The sequence below is a fragment of the Takifugu flavidus genome, chromosome 22, assembly GCF_003711565.1.
Source record: "Takifugu flavidus isolate HTHZ2018 chromosome 22, ASM371156v2, whole genome shotgun sequence".
NCBI lineage: Eukaryota > Metazoa > Chordata > Actinopteri > Tetraodontiformes > Tetraodontidae > Takifugu > Takifugu flavidus.
This window is the reverse complement of record NC_079541.1, coordinates 8,736,689-8,753,113: the sequence shown is the minus strand read 5'-3', so window position 1 is coordinate 8,753,113 and position 16,425 is coordinate 8,736,689. Positions and strand designations below refer to the sequence as shown.

At 44.0% G+C, this 16,425-nt stretch overlaps 2 protein-coding genes across 8 annotated transcripts in view; both read right to left on the bottom strand.

Annotated features, from left to right (window-relative positions):
• The window catches only part of kcnc2 (potassium voltage-gated channel, Shaw-related subfamily, member 2), a 65,889-nt gene extending 59,044 nt beyond the window's left edge, over positions 1–6,845 (bottom strand). For 5 of the 7 annotated variants that reach the window (XR_008948189.1, XM_057021984.1, XM_057021979.1 and 2 more), the window contains exon 1: positions 5,643–6,840. Coding sequence is in view for 6 of the 7 variants with exons in the window: in XM_057021984.1 (XP_056877964.1) it covers positions 5,643–6,197 (555 nt within the window). In the remaining variant the exon portion in view is untranslated. Of the gene's footprint in view, positions 1–5,642 lie in introns of all 7 variants that reach the window. The other 2 variants (XM_057021980.1, XM_057021983.1) reach the window with 2 other exon arrangements.
• A 7,037-nt stretch (positions 6,846–13,882) lies between these two features.
• ccdc107 (coiled-coil domain containing 107) lies at positions 13,883–16,219 on the bottom strand (the record flags this gene model as incomplete). The annotated part of the gene is made up of 5 exons (XM_057023103.1): positions 13,883–14,992; positions 15,233–15,342; positions 15,617–15,707; positions 15,818–15,887; positions 15,974–16,219. Coding segments are annotated over 5 exons (873 nt in total), but the record flags the coding sequence as incomplete, so codon positions are not given.
• Between the last annotated feature and the right edge of the window lie 206 nt (positions 16,220–16,425).

Here is a 16,425-nt window from a genome sequence, read left to right as displayed (position 1 = left end):
ATGTTTTCATAACATTTTTAATAAACTGTTGCATAAAAATGAATATTGGATTTGTGGATTTGTTGTCGTGGTTCGGTTTCTGGGCGGCATCCGGGGGCAGGCCGATCTCCGAAGAGCGCTGAGCCTCCAGCACACCTGCAGCTGGTTACCTCCTAATCAGCGCTTACTTAAGCTCTCCCCTCTTTGCCTCTGGTGCCGGATTGTTGCTTTTGTTCGCGCATCTAGCTCCAGCTCCAGCTCCCCGAGATCGCCCGTCCTTCGCCTCATTGTTCTCTAATTTTGTGGGTTTTTTCCTGTGCCTTGTCACCTTTTTCAGTTGTTTTTTTCCCGTCTTTTTTTTCCCATTTTTAATGGTGATTTTTCGTTCGCTCTTTCAGTTGATACTTTTCCTGAGTTTTGTTGTTACTTTGTTTGATCTTCTTGGATATTGTGCCAATAAAGAACCTTTTGCTTGCACTCTGCGTCTGGGTCCTGGCCTGCCAAACCGTTCCGTAACATTTGTCTTGGGATTCTGTAGTGATGTTGAGTTTGACAGGTCCAGCAAGCAGATATAGCAAATCACTTTTTAGACCTTTTTTTTCATTAGAGTTGTCAGATTCATCTATGAAAATTTGAACTGTTGCAGAGTTTTAAGGTGATCACAACAGGAAAACTTTGCACCAAAGGAGACGGTCGAGGGTCTCGTGGTTGCCAAATCTGCCGCTTCAGCCGACTCTGTAATAATTTCAAACTCCCACATAATTGAAAAGTGCGCTTGTGTGCTAGAAAGCGGTAGTGAGACCGACAGAGGCACAAAGAAATCGAAGCCTGATGGATACCGTAGCAATACATCCAACCATGCATACTCAGTAAGCCCTCCTCATTAATGATCCAAAAGAATGCCTGCCCTCTCTTTGATTGTGTGTTCTCATTGTATATTTTGTGTGGAATATTTTAATCACTTATAGGATATGATGAAATGAAGCAATAGAAATTTCATTTTGTGAGCAAATTTTCCCTGCAAACCAAATTTCTGCATTTTTGGTTGATTTCTAAAAGAATTAATCAACTCTTCCCAAACTTCCAAGTCATTTCAGTTGATTAATATCAGACAAACCAGATAGGGAGCAAATTTAGCATGCATTAATACAATCTAACCAAAGTCTCCTCCTAATCTCTGTTCACATTACAAGCATTGCAGCCTACAGTTTTTTTGAAGCTATTATACTGTAGGTCATCGAAGCAGTGGATTGTGCTGATTGGCAGCATGATTAACATGACTGGCAGCAGCTATGACTTTACCCAGCGGCGGGCTGTCACCACCCACACTCGGTGAGCCATTTGCCCTGATTTCCTACCCACTGCCGCTGTTTACATGTCAGACTCTGTTTACTCAGTAAGGCCTTCCTATTTGTTTACAATGCATTCCTAGCATTTCTCAACCTTCTGCAGTATCAAAACCTGTAGAGGTTCCTCACAAACTTGCACCTCTGGTTAGCCTGAGACCAAAAGTACAGAGTGAATGCTGGGGCACCTTTTTAAGAGCGGTTTAGGAGACATGCGTGACCAGACCAGCCTATGCTGCAAAGAGGGCAGGTATTGTTTAAGTGCCACACAAACAACAAGCTAGCACTCAAAGGGTTACCGAGCAATGGGGATTTGTGGTCGAGCAGAGTCCTAAAATCAATCAGTTTCACAGACCTGCCGAATCTCAATGAAAACAGGCTGTGGTGATGAGCAATGATGTTACCATGACAACAGGCAGGCTGAGCGTGCAGCCTGGCTTTGGTGTCTTCAGGCGTGCAGCAGGCAGCACCCTAACGGTTTGGGTTTTTAACCTCCTAAGTGGAAGAAAGCAAGCTACGGTCCCAGATGGGATCATGGGAGGATGGGCGGTTGTGGTGGCGAGCTTTGGGGGGGGAGGTGTAGAGAGGGAATACAAACTCAGGCATCATCTAAATCTCTGTCTCATAGCGCAGATGGAAATGAAAATGAAAAAGGTGGTGGGTGTTTTATTTTCCCCTTTTGTTTTTACTGTGTTGTTACCATCTCGATCCAGCAATGGCCAACTACAAAGACATGAGAGGGACAAACAGATTAACACATAAGGAGAAACACCTTCAAACATATACAGGATACACAGAATCACAAACAGACAGGAACATTAAGCAGAAGCTCTCACCCTGGACACAGCATGCAGATTAAAGAGATCAGGTAGAGAGCAGCAGCAACAGTGAGGGGGGGCTTGGAGAATGACGACCGCTGGCACATCAACAACCAGATGAGCTGGTAAGGGGATCAATGAGACTTTTGTGCTTTTTTCCACTAAAGCTTGTGAAGGGCGCTAAAATGTCTGCTATTAGTAAAACAGTCATTTGTGTTGTCATTGGTTCAATCCAGACCCTCTGCAGTCTCAATGCCAAAGTGTCCTTGAGAAGGATACTGAATGTGCATGATTTTCATTCTAAGGGTTGTCTGGTGGTTCCTTCAGAGGTAGTCTCTGTCACAACTGTGTGAAAGGGAATGCTTTAATGCAAATTTATGAAGAAAAATGCTTGTGGTCAAAGATGATGAGACATGGATACAAATCCATAGATGTTCGCAAACATCGCCTGCTTCAGGAACATTGGGACATATGGAGAGAATCCATACTAATGTGTGGAGAAAAAGTAAAGCCGGAAAGGTCAGGTTTGAACTGAAGTTCGTGCAGTGTGTGGCAAGCTTCAGCCCCCAGTCGTCTCAGAATCAGAGTCAGTGACGTCTCTACTTATTCTCTCCTCTACCTGTCCTCCTTCCCCCTTCTCCTCTCTCTCTACCCAGCCGACCATCAGCAGGAGGGTCCCCCTATATCATCCTGGTCCTGCTCAAGGTTTCTTCCTGTTAAAGGGGAGTTTTTCCTTGCCACTGTTGCTTGTTGGGGGTCAGGCCCCTGGGATTCTCTAGTGCCTAGAAACAATTTTGATTGTAACATACACTATATAAATAAAGATTGATTGATTGATTGATTGATTGATTGATTGATTGATTGATTGATTATCAAAGCTCAAAAGGGACACGAGAATAAATGAAAGATGTAAAATCAAATCAAAGGCAACCGCACCAACGCCCTTCTATATGTGAGGCGTCACGTATTAAACTTGACAAATTCTCCTTTGAAATGAATCAAAGTCAGTGAATTCAGACTACACAAAGAAATATGATACTTCATTATTTCTAATCTGATTAAAGGATGTAATATACACTTTTAAACGATTATTTTTGTAATTAATCAAGTACTCTACATTGTCTAAAGGACTGGAAGGTCATCCTGGAGAGTAAGTTATAATGTTTTATACAGGGATACTCCATCATTGTTTTACCAATAGAAAGATTGCATCGAGGGCACTTATTATTTTTTTCCCATTAGAGGGCACCCTTGATCTATATATACACACCCTTATCATCTATTTTTGGAAAAGATGGAGGCATTTTTGTACCTAAAGTGCACCCTTGTGTGCATCATATGTTATGTATTGGGAGTTAGCTTATTACATTAATCTTGTTAAACCCATTGAAAAAGTTTCTTGTTTTAGTCATAAAGAAGAGTAGGTTGAGTCAGGGTAAAGGCAACCTACAATGCAATTTGCATTATTTTATCACCTTTACTAAATAAAAAGGGCATTCTATCTGTCATAATGCCCCCCCCCCCACCCCCACCCTCCCATCCCGCAAGAATTTGTTCATGTTTCTTTAAGTGTTATTCAAAGGGCATATTTTTCTGCCACCCAAAAGGAACAATTTAAAATTTTGCCCCTCATTTTTTATTAATTTGTGATTACATGTGAGAATTCCATGGCATACACTGCCACCCTCTATGTGAGTTTGTGTTAGGACTAATTGCATTTTAATGCAAGTTCATGTTTAGAATTGTGATTAATTTTTGCTTAACCGCTGCCCTCCGTCATATTCTGAAACTGCGAAAGTACTGATTAGAAACAAGTAAATACAAATACAACAAACCTTTAACAATTATGGCATTTTCCCTTAAGTTTGCTTTAAAGTTCATGCACTTCTTCCCAAGCAGCAGCCGACTGTAGCTGAATGAAGAGGAGGAATGATGTAACCACAGCAGAAAAGAAACTCGGCTATTTTAGTAGCTCATTGGTATTACACGCTCTTTTTTTACTGCTCTGTAATATGGCTTGCTGCCGGGAAGAGTGGTGGGTTTTTACGGCACTTCTATTCACTTAAATCAAGTGCTAGGGATTGGAGATGTGACCGTTTTGGCAACTTCTGCTCTGCTCATCTAAACGGGATGTCACAAACAGTTTATGGTTTATGGATTTGATTATGATATGTTTCATGTAAAAAAAAGAAAGAACCAGCCTTTCTGTGTTTGCACAGGTTAGTAGTAAAAACCTGTATAGGCTGGGTTGCCAGGCAGCAAGAAGAGATTTTATGCTTCCCCTCTTCTTATCTCATCAATAAGCTGTATTCACTGGCTCCATCTGTATATTCGTGTCATTCGATTTTTTGGGGGGCAGTGGCTTATACTGTAGCACCAAGTTTGCACATTCTCTGAGTGGGTACTCTCCGGGTACTCCAGCTTGAGCCCACAATTCAAAGATTTGTATTTAGGGGGTAAGGGAACTGGTGACTCTAAACTGACCTTAGGCGTTGAATTGTTGTTTGCCCCCTCCCCCCAAAAAAGCTTTATAAAAGATTAGACTGTGATCCTTCAGCAATCTCAGTTGAACCTAAAATCCATAATTGCAAGGAGCTAAAATGGATGTTAATATGAATATTCATGATTGAATATTCATACAAATGATGTGTGGTTCATCGCAAAGACACTGTGGATCCTGGTCTGCCTATAAGACTTTAAAAGGCCATTAATTTGGTTCTAAGAAGATGCTTTAGAATGACCTATGAACTAAAACAATTAATCTGGGCTTTAAAATAAATCAGAACAGTCAAAAATGAACTGGGCTGTTTTTTAGGAAATGTGTGTTCTTTTCTTTATATGGTAAAACATTGTATCTGTGACATTTGTGTTTAAATTGATCTTGTGTTGTCGGACTGCCAGTGAAAGAACAAATCGCTGTGAACTCTCCCGCTGAAGGGACAGAGGTCAGGTTTAAAGCAGACAAATCAGTTCTGTTCACTTCTCTGCCAATTATTATGCATTTACTGTTTTTATGTAACCATATTGAATAAAATTCAGCAAGTATTCATGCCGCAACTCGCTTAATAAAATGAAATGTTGGTGACACGTTGTGCTTGAAGGGGGGAAAAAAGACAAAATATGTAAAAGCTGACTAAAAAGGGAAAACAGATACATCTCTCCTAATTCCAATAGGAGACACTGTGCTCATTTGGGGAAAAGGTAACAGTTCATACCTCACTTTACTCTTTATTGCTGAGGCAGGGATCTGCATTAACACCTTGATTTGCTTCTGACAAGTGGAAGCATGATGCTTTTACAGATATGATAACGTTCGCAAATTATGAATGAAGAGAGCAGAAAATTGATGGAGAAAAGTAGAGCTGCAGAACAGTTTGAAATTGTATTATTTTCTCAAAGATTTATATGCAGACTTAGTCTTGTGTGCGTGTGTTTTCTGTATACGGGGGAAAGGTTGTGCGTGTTTAGAGAAGTCGAGAAGGCAGCCGTGCGCCCTTACCCTCGCTGCCCTGGAGGAGTAGGGGTCTTCAAATAGATTCCAAATCACCGGTTGCCACTTTCTCCACAGGCTGCCCTGTCCGTCAGCAGCAACGTCTTCGATGCCGAGGCGCTTCCCTATCTCCTCGTCCTCGTCGCCGTTGTCCACGTTGAGCTCGAAAACGTCCAGCGCCTCTTCTGCGTCCCGGTGCTGCCGGTAGGTCATCCAACAACAGGGCTCCACGTCCGTCTCATCGATGCCCCAGAAGGAGAGTTCTTCTTCAAACAGGGGTCCGCACACATCCGCCGGGCAGTGGAGTTTCCCGGTGCGGTAGTAGTTGAGCACGTATGCGAAAACGCCCGGGTGGCGGTCAAAGAAGTACTCGTTGGTCCGCGCGTTGTACTCGATGAAGCCGGGGACTTGTTGCAGCTGATCCAGCACGGAATCAATGTCCGAGTCGGAGGCGAGCAGGGCCAATCTGGTCCCAGGCAGCGTCTTTAGGGTGGTTTTGTAGGTTTCGTGTCTGGTGCCCCCGACGTTGAGGATTATTCTCTCGTTGTCGTCAAACTTGCCCATCGCTCCGTATCAGACATGACTTGTTGGAAAGCGGGGGGGTGGGGGGGTTAAGTTGGTGAGTGCAGTCTGGAGGTTTACAGCCGCAAGCCCAACGCGCGCACACCCACAGTTCTGCTTACAGAAGCTCCGGGGTTCCGGGGCGCAACATCTCCGGCTGTGCTCACCAAACGCTCTCGTAGAATTCCCGTGCGGTGGCCAAAATCCCCCCCATGGTCCACTTAATAAGACGGTGAGGATTTCAAGGTCGTCGGTTTGTATCCAAAACTACGTTCAGACAATCGGCAGTCGGAATGAAGAACGATGTGGCTCGAACCTCGCTGCGCTGCTGTTGTTGTTGCGCGTCTCCGGCGTCCCTGCCCTCTCCAAGACGCGCAGACGTTCGTCAGCGTCGAATTCGTCTTTCCAAAGCATTTAAGTCTTCACTGAGATAACGCATTAATAAAACGAACGGCGGTCTCATTCACTCTCGCACGAAACATCAGAAGCCGATGCTGCGCGTTTGATTTAGTGAATGTGGGAGAACTTCAGGAAGATGAATCAGCGCTGATCTTCAGGGTTGCTGTCACGATTTGAGCTCGACAAAACGAATCAGAGGAGAGATAGCTTTAAAAAAAAAGTAGCGTCCATGATCCAAACAGCCGACAAAGAGATTCAGTTGATTGCTTCTTGTTCAAGAGCATTACACGAGGATAGGAAGATATAGCAGTGATTTCGCTTGTTTTTAGAAAAATGGCGATTATTTCTTCGTAGGCGCACAAGTAATAATAACTAATAATATTAAATTGGCCAACAAGACATGAAACATATATGGAATAGTATTTCCCCCAATTTTTTCAGGATTGACTGAGAATATGTTCGTTAAATAAATAAACACAACGCATTTGATGAATGTAAAGTACATTGTCCTCTAAGGACAACCATGCTGGGGGACCAAGCAAACTTTTCTCAGATTTACTTTACCCGACATGTTCGCTTAAACATCTATTTTTTTTTCCAAATGAGAAACCCAAAGGAGCAAAGTACAATGCAAAAGGTGCAAGTTAAAATATGTATGCTCAGATTTTAAACCAAAAGTATGAAATGAAGGCGTGAGATATCCCTTTATTGTTGTCCTGTAATTAAGGTAAGCCGTGTAACGAGCGCCCTCTAGAGGTAACCATGTTACCATGTTATTGCCACCAAGTGGTTACTTCTGGTGACTGATTGGTTCTTGGAATTGTGTGTGTGTGTGTGTGTGTGTGTGTGTGTGTGTGTGTGTGTGTGTGTGGTGTGTGTGTGTGTGTGTGTGTGTGCACCCAATCATCACAGGTTCTAAATTGATTTAACCAAAGTGCAGCCTCTACGTTCTGTCAAACTTTATGGTATGTATTATCTAATATTCTCCCACTAGTGAGGGAGTTATTCATTGATCAAATATATATGGTTGAGATAAGATCATTTGTGCTCTCGCATATTACATCTTCAGAAAACAATGGGGATGATGGCACCGTTCAGCGCACCGCATCAGGGAGAAATCATAGAATTTTCAAAAATGTTATTCAACACAAGAAAATGCAGCTCGCTTATAATTACATGCATTATTATTCCTGACATAAGGCGTATTGGTAAAACATATATTCATCCTGAGCAATCATGAAGAAAACAAATGCTAGATTAATTTGGTCTGAACTAACAGCAGAGATGCACCTTGTGGTTCTGCACGAGCTCAGCTGTGTTTGTTCTTTACACTCATATTTTATGTACCTAATGGACAAGAACCAAAATATCACACTCACATTGGATTAATTATTCTATTATCTGATCATTGTCCTCATTAAAACATGCATTTCTACGTAAACTGTGCTGAGTCAGATCCGAAAGCTCATTCACTAAGATTCCTGTCATGCGCAGATTCTTCTGTGAAAGAGAACTACTGCACGCATGCATCACAAAGGTATTTTAACACAACACTCAATAATTTTTGCACTTTACACTTTGACTTAGTTATGAGACTCTGATGTAAAATTATGCTATCCCAGAAAGTGAGCCCATGGGGATCGCGCAATGTTACAGTACTGGCTTTATTCAAAATTTTTAAGAGTTCCATTAAAACTGCAGTTGTTGGAAATATGACGGTGGTGTATTTAATTCAATAAAAGTTTTGTTTCAGTCCAAAATTGTCAGGAAGAAACCTGCAACGAAGCTCCCAGAAGCTGGGAACCTAACATTACTGCCCCCCCCCCCCCCCACCCCACCCAACGGGTGCCTCCGGGCGTCCTTCCAGGCTTGTCTGGGTGGGCATGGTAGAAGTCACGGAGGAGGCTGTTGTCCAGGATGAACCTGCGGGGAACTCACGATCGCTCCTCCGGACCATACCCCTCCCAGTCAACCAGGAACTGGAAACTGCGACCTCGTCGGTGGACGTCCAGAATACTCCGAACTGTATAGGCAGGCCCTCCATCCACAATGCAGGGAGGGGGTGGAGGGAACCAGATCTGACTCCGCCACTGGCTTCACTTTGCAAACATGGAAGGTGGGGTGTATTTTAAACGCCGGAGGAAGCTTCAGAGGGCTGTGAGGTTCACCATCCGCTCCACCTCAAAGGGCCCCACGAAGCGAGGAGCCAGTTTCTGGGACTAGACCTGGAGTGGGAGGTCCTTGGTGGACAACCAGACCTTCTGTCCTGGCTGATAGGAGGGAGCTGGTGTCCGGTGTCGATTGGCCTGTAGTTGCGAGCGACGAGAGGTCCGCAGGAGTGCTGCGGGGACCTGCCTCCACACCCTCCTGCAACGGCGCAGGTTAGCCTGCACCGAAGGTACTGCAACTGCGTCCTCCTGGACCTCAAATAACGGAGGCTGGTAACCCAGGGAAGCCATGACAGACCAGTGGAAGCAGAGATCAAGGAATTGTGGGTGTACTGCACCCACGGCAGGTAGGTGCTCCAGGAGGATGGGTTTTGAGCCGCCACACACCTCAGGGCGTCCTCCAGGCTCTTGTTTGTTCTCTCCACCTGCTCGTTGGCCTATGGGTGGTACCCCAACATAAGGCTGACCGAAGCTCCCAGTGCAGAACAGAAAGCCCTCCATACCTGCGAGCAGAACTGTTGACCACGGTCGGACACAATGTCTTTAGGAAACCCGTGGAACCGGAAAATGTGCTGAACCAGGCGCTCTCCAGTCTGCTGCTCACGGGCGTTTGGGTAGGGGAATGAAGTGGGCCGACTTGGAGAAATGATCGACCACGGTGAGAACGACCTGATGACCCTCGGAAGGGGGAAGGCCAGTGACAAAGTTCACTGCGATGTGCGACCACGGCCACCGAGTAATTCCCAGGGGCTGGAGGAGTCCTGCCGGTGGCTGATGGGATGCTTTCCCCCTAGCATACACGGGGCAGGCAGCTATGTATTCTCTCGTGTCCCAGGCCATGGAGGGCCACCAGAACTGCTGCTGGAGGAACTGTAACGAGAGGCTTTTCCCTGGGTGGCAGGTCAATCTCGAGGAATGGGTCCAGTGCAGGACCTACAAACGCATTGCCTCCGCGACGAAGAGCTGGTTTGGTGGCCCTCCACCCGGATCCAGGGCTGATTGCAGGACCTTGCGGACTTTCTCCTCCACCTGCCAGGATGCGGCCCCCAGGATGCAGGAGAGGGGTAATATGGGGTCCGTGTCTGCTTCCCCTGGCTCGGAGGCGAACTGGCAGGACAGGGCATCAGGCTTCTGGTTATGCGAGCCAGGGCGGTATGTTAGCCTGAACCGAAATCTTCCTAGGAACACAGCCCACCGAGCATGCCAGGAGTTGAGCCTCTTGGCGTTCCAGAGGTATGTGAGGTTCTTTTGGTCTGTCCATACGATAAACGGTTGAGTGGCGAGTTGAGTCGGACTCGTTCCCAGTGAGGGTTGGACTCCGCCAGGACTGCTCTTTGTCATCGGTTCTGTTCATAACTTTTATGGACAGAATTTCTAGGCGCAGCCGGGAAGCGGAGGGTGTTGAGTTTGGTGGGCAGAAGATCTCATCGCTGCTTTTTGCGGATGACGTGGTTCTTCTGGCACCATCGAAATGGGACCTCCAACAAATGCCGACGTCGACTCCCGTGCTCCCTGCAATTTTGGAGGACTGCTTCTGCTCTTGAGATCTCTGCAGTCCAGGGGGGCTGCTTCCGTTCGAGGACTCACCCTTGCTCCCTGCAGTCTTAAAGGACCGCTTCGGTTCCCGAGTTCTCTGCAGCCCTGCTTCTGTTCCCGAGTTCTCTGCAAGCCTGAAGGACTGCTTCCGGCTGAGGACTCACCTGAACTCCCTGCAGCCCGGGAGGACTGCTTCTGCCTTCTGTGTCTCCACGGTGCGTTCGAGGTCTTCATGCCGTCTGCTGGGCCAGTGAGCGTGCTGAGTCGGACTCCTGAGTTCTCTGCAGTCCAGTGGGACTGCTTCCGGTTTGAGGACTCACCGCTGGACCCCACGAAGTGCAGAACTTGACTCCCGAGCTTCCTGCTGTCCAGGAGGACTGCCTCTGTCTTCCTTGTGTTGTCCCCCCCTGTCAAACTCATTTTGGACCCTCTTACCACCGTGTTCTGGCCTGCTCTCGGGTTCTGTTAAAACCCCTCAAACCTAACAGCAGACTGTCATATATATTCTCTACAGAGAGCCAGTTAAAGGAGCCAGCATTGTGCAAATGGTCGGAGAGTTTGCCACCTATGTAAGTCTTAAAAGGGGTGTATTTAAAAGTTCCATGTTCATTTTATAATTATTCACTTGCACTCACACACACACGCACGCTCACACACAGAGTTAAATACAGGCTCTTTGTTGCAATTAGGTAAGAATCCCAGTAGAGAATTTGAGCTGATTAAATATTGCATTCCTAATTAGGAGAGGCAAACTAGTTTGAGAGAAATACTTTTTTTTTTATATGATGATTATTCCTCAGCTGAGTCTGGGGGGATATAAAGCCTATATGTTTAATTAATATTCATTGTAATAATTGGCATTTTATCATTGACATGAGTCAATTAACAAGGTGTACAAAGATATAAGTATTTTCATCTTCCTATTCTTTTTTTGAACATCTGTATTATGTGTAAAAAATGTATGTGGAGCTACTTGTTTGTTTTTATTTATTAGCCATCTCTCACATTCATTTGTCTTTTGCACTTGCATGTTCAAAATAAAAAAAATCTCGTATCATAAACATCTAAGACAAAACCAATTAAGCAGCTATCACTGATTTTTAATTCTGTAGTTATATCAATGCATTGAAATAATAAGCAAATTAGTGATTATACTATTAAAATGGAGAAGCTTTTGCTGTCTCCAGAAACTGGTTGTATTGGAGTGGAACCATTGTAGATGATGTAGTCTTCTGGTCAAATAGCACGAAGGGACAGATTCTCACTGTGGTCCAAGATGCAACAATTAATTTATAAAAGAAAATTATTAATTCTCACCACTCAAAACTCATGTCTCAAATGATCTGAACAGAACCAATACAAATATCTGCTAACAGCATGATACTTGGTAATTTTTTCAGAATATCAATGATGAATAAGATTAATTTAGAACTATTGAACAGATTAACAGTCAGCCTAAATACAAGGTTTTAAATTCACCTTTACGCATATTAATGAACCAATGTAGAACAATCATCCATGGTGCGTTCAAGATTGTTCCCACACATGGATGCCACGCAGCAAACAATCACAAAGCAACAAGTCAATTAACTGAACCTTAAACCACATGAGCTTTCGAACATGTTCAATGTGCACTCATAAAGTTTTCACTTGTTTGCCCAATAGAAATATCAGTGTTCTTGTGGCGCCACCTGCAGGAGATGGAACAAACTGTAATGGGATGTGATGGGAACAGTAACCTACAAACCAGATGAGATAAACTAATATTTGTTGGGTTTAATTCAATTTAGCCATAAATTATTTTTATGTTACATTTTTTAAAAATGACACAAAACTGACCATTTTCACCTTTGTAGTGTATCAACTCCAATATCACTTTATTTTAAATACACTGCTCAAAAAAATTAGAGGAACACTTTTTAATCAGAGTATAGCAACCTATCAAACTTCTGGGATATTGATCTGGTCAGTTAAGTAGCAGAGGGGGTTGTTAATCAGTTTCTGCTGCTTTGTTGTTAATGAAATCAACAACAGTTGCATCAGAGGGGCAACAATGAACCGGCCACCAAAACAGGAATGGCTTTCCAGGTTGAGGCCACTGATACTTTTTTCCCTCCTCATCTCTTTTGGCTGATTTTTTACTGACTGACTTTCTACTGCTGTAGTTCTTCATTTTGCTTGGATCAACATCTCTGTTGATAGCATGGTGCGGTACCTGGATGCTACAGAGGTTGCACAAGTAGTCCAACTCCTCCAGGATGGCACATCAATATGTGCCGTTGCAAGATGGTCTCAAGAGCATGGAAGAGATTCCAGGAGACAGTTAGTTACTCCAGGAGAGCTGGACAGGGCTGTAGAAGGTCCTTAAACCCTCAGCAGGATCGGTATCTGCTCCTTTGAGTTAGCAGGAACAGGATGAGCACTGCCAGAGCCCTACAAAATGACCTCCAGCAGGCCACTGTTGTGAATGTTTCTGACCAAACAATCAGAAACAGGTTCCATTAGGGTGGCCTGAGGGCCCGACGTCCTGTAGTGGGCCCTGTGCTCACTGCCCGGAACCGTAGAGCTTAATTGGCATTTGCCATAGACCACCAGAATTGGCAACTACGCCACTGGCGCCCTGTGCTTTTCACCAATGAGAGCAGGTTCAACCTGAGCACATGCGACAGACGTGAAAGGTTCTGGAGATGCCATGGAGAACGTCATGCTGCCGGCAACATCACTCAGCATGACCGGTTTGGTGGTGGGTCAGTGATGGTCTGGTTATGGTCTGGCATATCCCTGGAAGGACGCAGAGACCTATACAGGTTAGATAATGGCACCCTGACTGGGACAGCAGTGGGACCTGGGTTCCTCCTGGTCCACGACAATGCCTGACCTCATGTGGCTAGAGTATGCAGGTAGTTCCTGGAGGATGAAAGAATTGATACCATTGACTGGCCCCCACGCTCACCTGACCTAAACCCAATAGAACACCTCTGGGACATTATGTTTAGGTCCATCCGGCGCCGCCAGGTTGATCCTCAGACTGTCCAGGAGCTCAGTGATGCCCTGGTCCAGATCTGGGAGGAGATCCCCCAGGACACCATTCGTCGTCTCATTAGGAGGTCCGACGTTGTCAGGCACGCGTACAAGCACGTGGGGGCCACACAAACTACTGAGAATCATTTTGAGTTGCTAAAATGAGATTTTGGCAAAATGGACCCGTCTGCTGCATCATTTTTGGGGTGTCTTTGATTTCCCCCCTCTATAGGGTGATCATTTTCATTTCTATCAAATTATGTGGCATCATTTTTTTACTAATACATCACCTACTTTTTATCAGGAAAGATATTCAAGATCACCCCCCAGTTTCGATCTGATGTGTTTTCGAAGTGTTCCTCTAATTTTTTTTAAACAGTGTATATTTTCAGTTTTCACTGAAGTCAGCAGAGCTTTGACAACTAATTCTTACATTAAACAGACACTGAATGTAAATAAAAGGGAAGAACTGAAATAAAACATTCAAATGAAGGCAAATGTTGTGGTTCTTAACATGCATCTGTTGACATGACATAGGAAAATCCCATGAATACACATAGCTGATGCAGTGTCTACACACCAAAATTTATTTGGAAGTCAGTTCCCATTCATAAGTTAAAAAGACAAAGAGTTCATGCTTGAATTTCACAAAGGGTAGTTATCAAGGTAAGAAAAGCAAGGTTACATTAACAGTGCTGTGCTAAGAATCTGTATCAGGTGGCCGTGTGATTTATCATATGTTGATAGTATTGGATGATAGTTGAATTTCATTTTGAAAGAGATCTCAGGTATTTCCCAGTATTAGGAAAAGAGAGAATTATGAACAAGCCCCCGTGAAAGTTGTCCAAAATAGCTCTTAGAACCACAGAATCAGTGTCATCACAGTGATTTTTCATCAGAATCTGATATCACAGCTGCAGAAAATGAAAGTCTGAAGGTTATTTTCTGCTTTGGTTTTTAGAACAAACCCCCAAAGACATTTACTTAGTCTGACTAAATAAGAAAGCACATTGTCTTGAGATTTCTGATTTAAAAATCAAAAGATGCTACAAGGCTTGAAGGGCTGGAAGCACTGCCTAAAACAAACAGGTTTAAAAATCATCAGGCTGAAACAAAGATGTCAGAAAAGTTTAAAAGATAAAGACAAGATATATCATTAGTCCAGATGTATTTGACATGTCAACATAAGAAAGACTATCTATATGTTATTTTAATGGGTCGGGGTCTTTTAAAAGTTCATGGTTCGATGCAGAGTTGATAAAGAGGAGAATTTTATACCTTTCATATAATAAATAATAATCTGTCACACTTTTAGAGTTCATTCGGGCCTGTTGCGTCGTCTGAGGCCTGAAACAGGCTCCACTGGTCCAACATCCTCAAGATTTCTCTCAGATGACTGATCCAGGGAAGGCATGAGCTCTCTGTCCTCCTCCTCCATCTCTTTCTGACTCCTAACCTCCTCTGCCGGCGTGTTGACTTCTTCTGACAGAAGCTCCTTCACCTTTTCACCATCCACCGGAGCTTCTTCTTCAAGCTCTTCCGGGGCTGCCGGGCAAACCTGTTCCGCTGACTCGGCTAAATTCTGCTTGTCCAGTGGAGAGGCTTCCATCGAGGACGCTTCACTGGCTCCAAGAGACTCAATCAGGTCGTCAAGGTTACGTCCACAGGAGGCCTCTGTGTAGGTGAAAGATGCCCATCAATTCAGTAATTTTAATAAGTATATCTCAGTACAGATGCTCTGATTTTCAAACTAGTTTCATGAACACATCATATAACATTTGAATAGAATTAATGGGATGCGTTAGTGCATGCCATGTGTGTAGAGGTCGAACTGAATCTGATTCATGGTGTTGCAAACCTTACAACATTGAAAATGTGTGAATTTTTAAGTGCCAGAGAGAGAATAAAGCTCACCGGTGGTGGTCAGGTGGGAGCTTTTCATCCCTCGCTTCTTCATCAGGTACCGGATGGTCTGGAGTTGAGACACAATCTCATCCTTCTGTTCCCGAGCCACCGACTTCACACTGAAGACAAGAAGAAGGCCACAGCCATTTACCGGCAAGGTACCACAGTCAATTACTGCATATTAACAATATGCAGTAATTGACCTCGAAATGTACCTCGAAATATTTTTGCATCTACTCATATTATCTAAGAATAGGAAAGGATTATTCAAATGTTTTTCATTAACAGATGCATTCAAGTCTTCATTATAAACATGAAGCAGACACCATTGTTTAAACAAGGAGTGGTGCTCACACAACTGGAAACCAGATCACATGCAAACTGGCCACTCACCAGTTAGTGAGCGGGTCCAGTTGTGTGAGAATGGAATTGAGCATCTTCTCCGTCTGAGCGAGCCTTTGTTCCAGCTCGTTCAACTGGTTTTCTGCACACGAAGATGATAATTATTTGTCGCCAATATTCAAAAATGTTTGATATACAGAAAGCACTGATATGCAAAGCACAAAACCAGAGGCGTGACTGACTGACACACACCTGCTTCCACGGACTTTTTGGCCCCTTTTACGAAACTGGTTTTTTGCACCTGATCATCCGCAGTCTTGATCTGTGGGTGTAGGAGGACAAAATGATTCCCTAAGTTGATAAACTGTCAGAAACTCTCTTCATTGTCATGTTTTATACTTGCTTCACCTTTAAAAACTTGTATGCTGCAAACACGCCCACCCCGATGGCGTACAGAGGCATCAGAGTGAACACATAGCCTTTGTTACTGTTGGCTTTGTACTTGTCGTTCTTCAGCTCTTGCTCCATGAGCTTCTTCATCTGTTGCAGGTTCTCAGCGCTCTGAGATGCACCTGGTGCGTTCATGCTAACTGGCTGTCCTCTCATCGCACCTGGACCAGGTCCTGTTGTTACCAAACCAAAAAAGTTGTAAAACACGTGTCATTAAGCGTGTATACATAAAGCTCCATGTGATGTCTATGAACATGATTTTAACTACAATGAGCACTTATTAATTCAACTATGAAAATATAGTAAAACATGGAGCACACAAACAATTGATGCTCTGTATAACTGGATAAGTCATGTTTTTCCTGAAGCAATTATTTTTATTGCGTACTGATTCTCATATTTCTTGTACG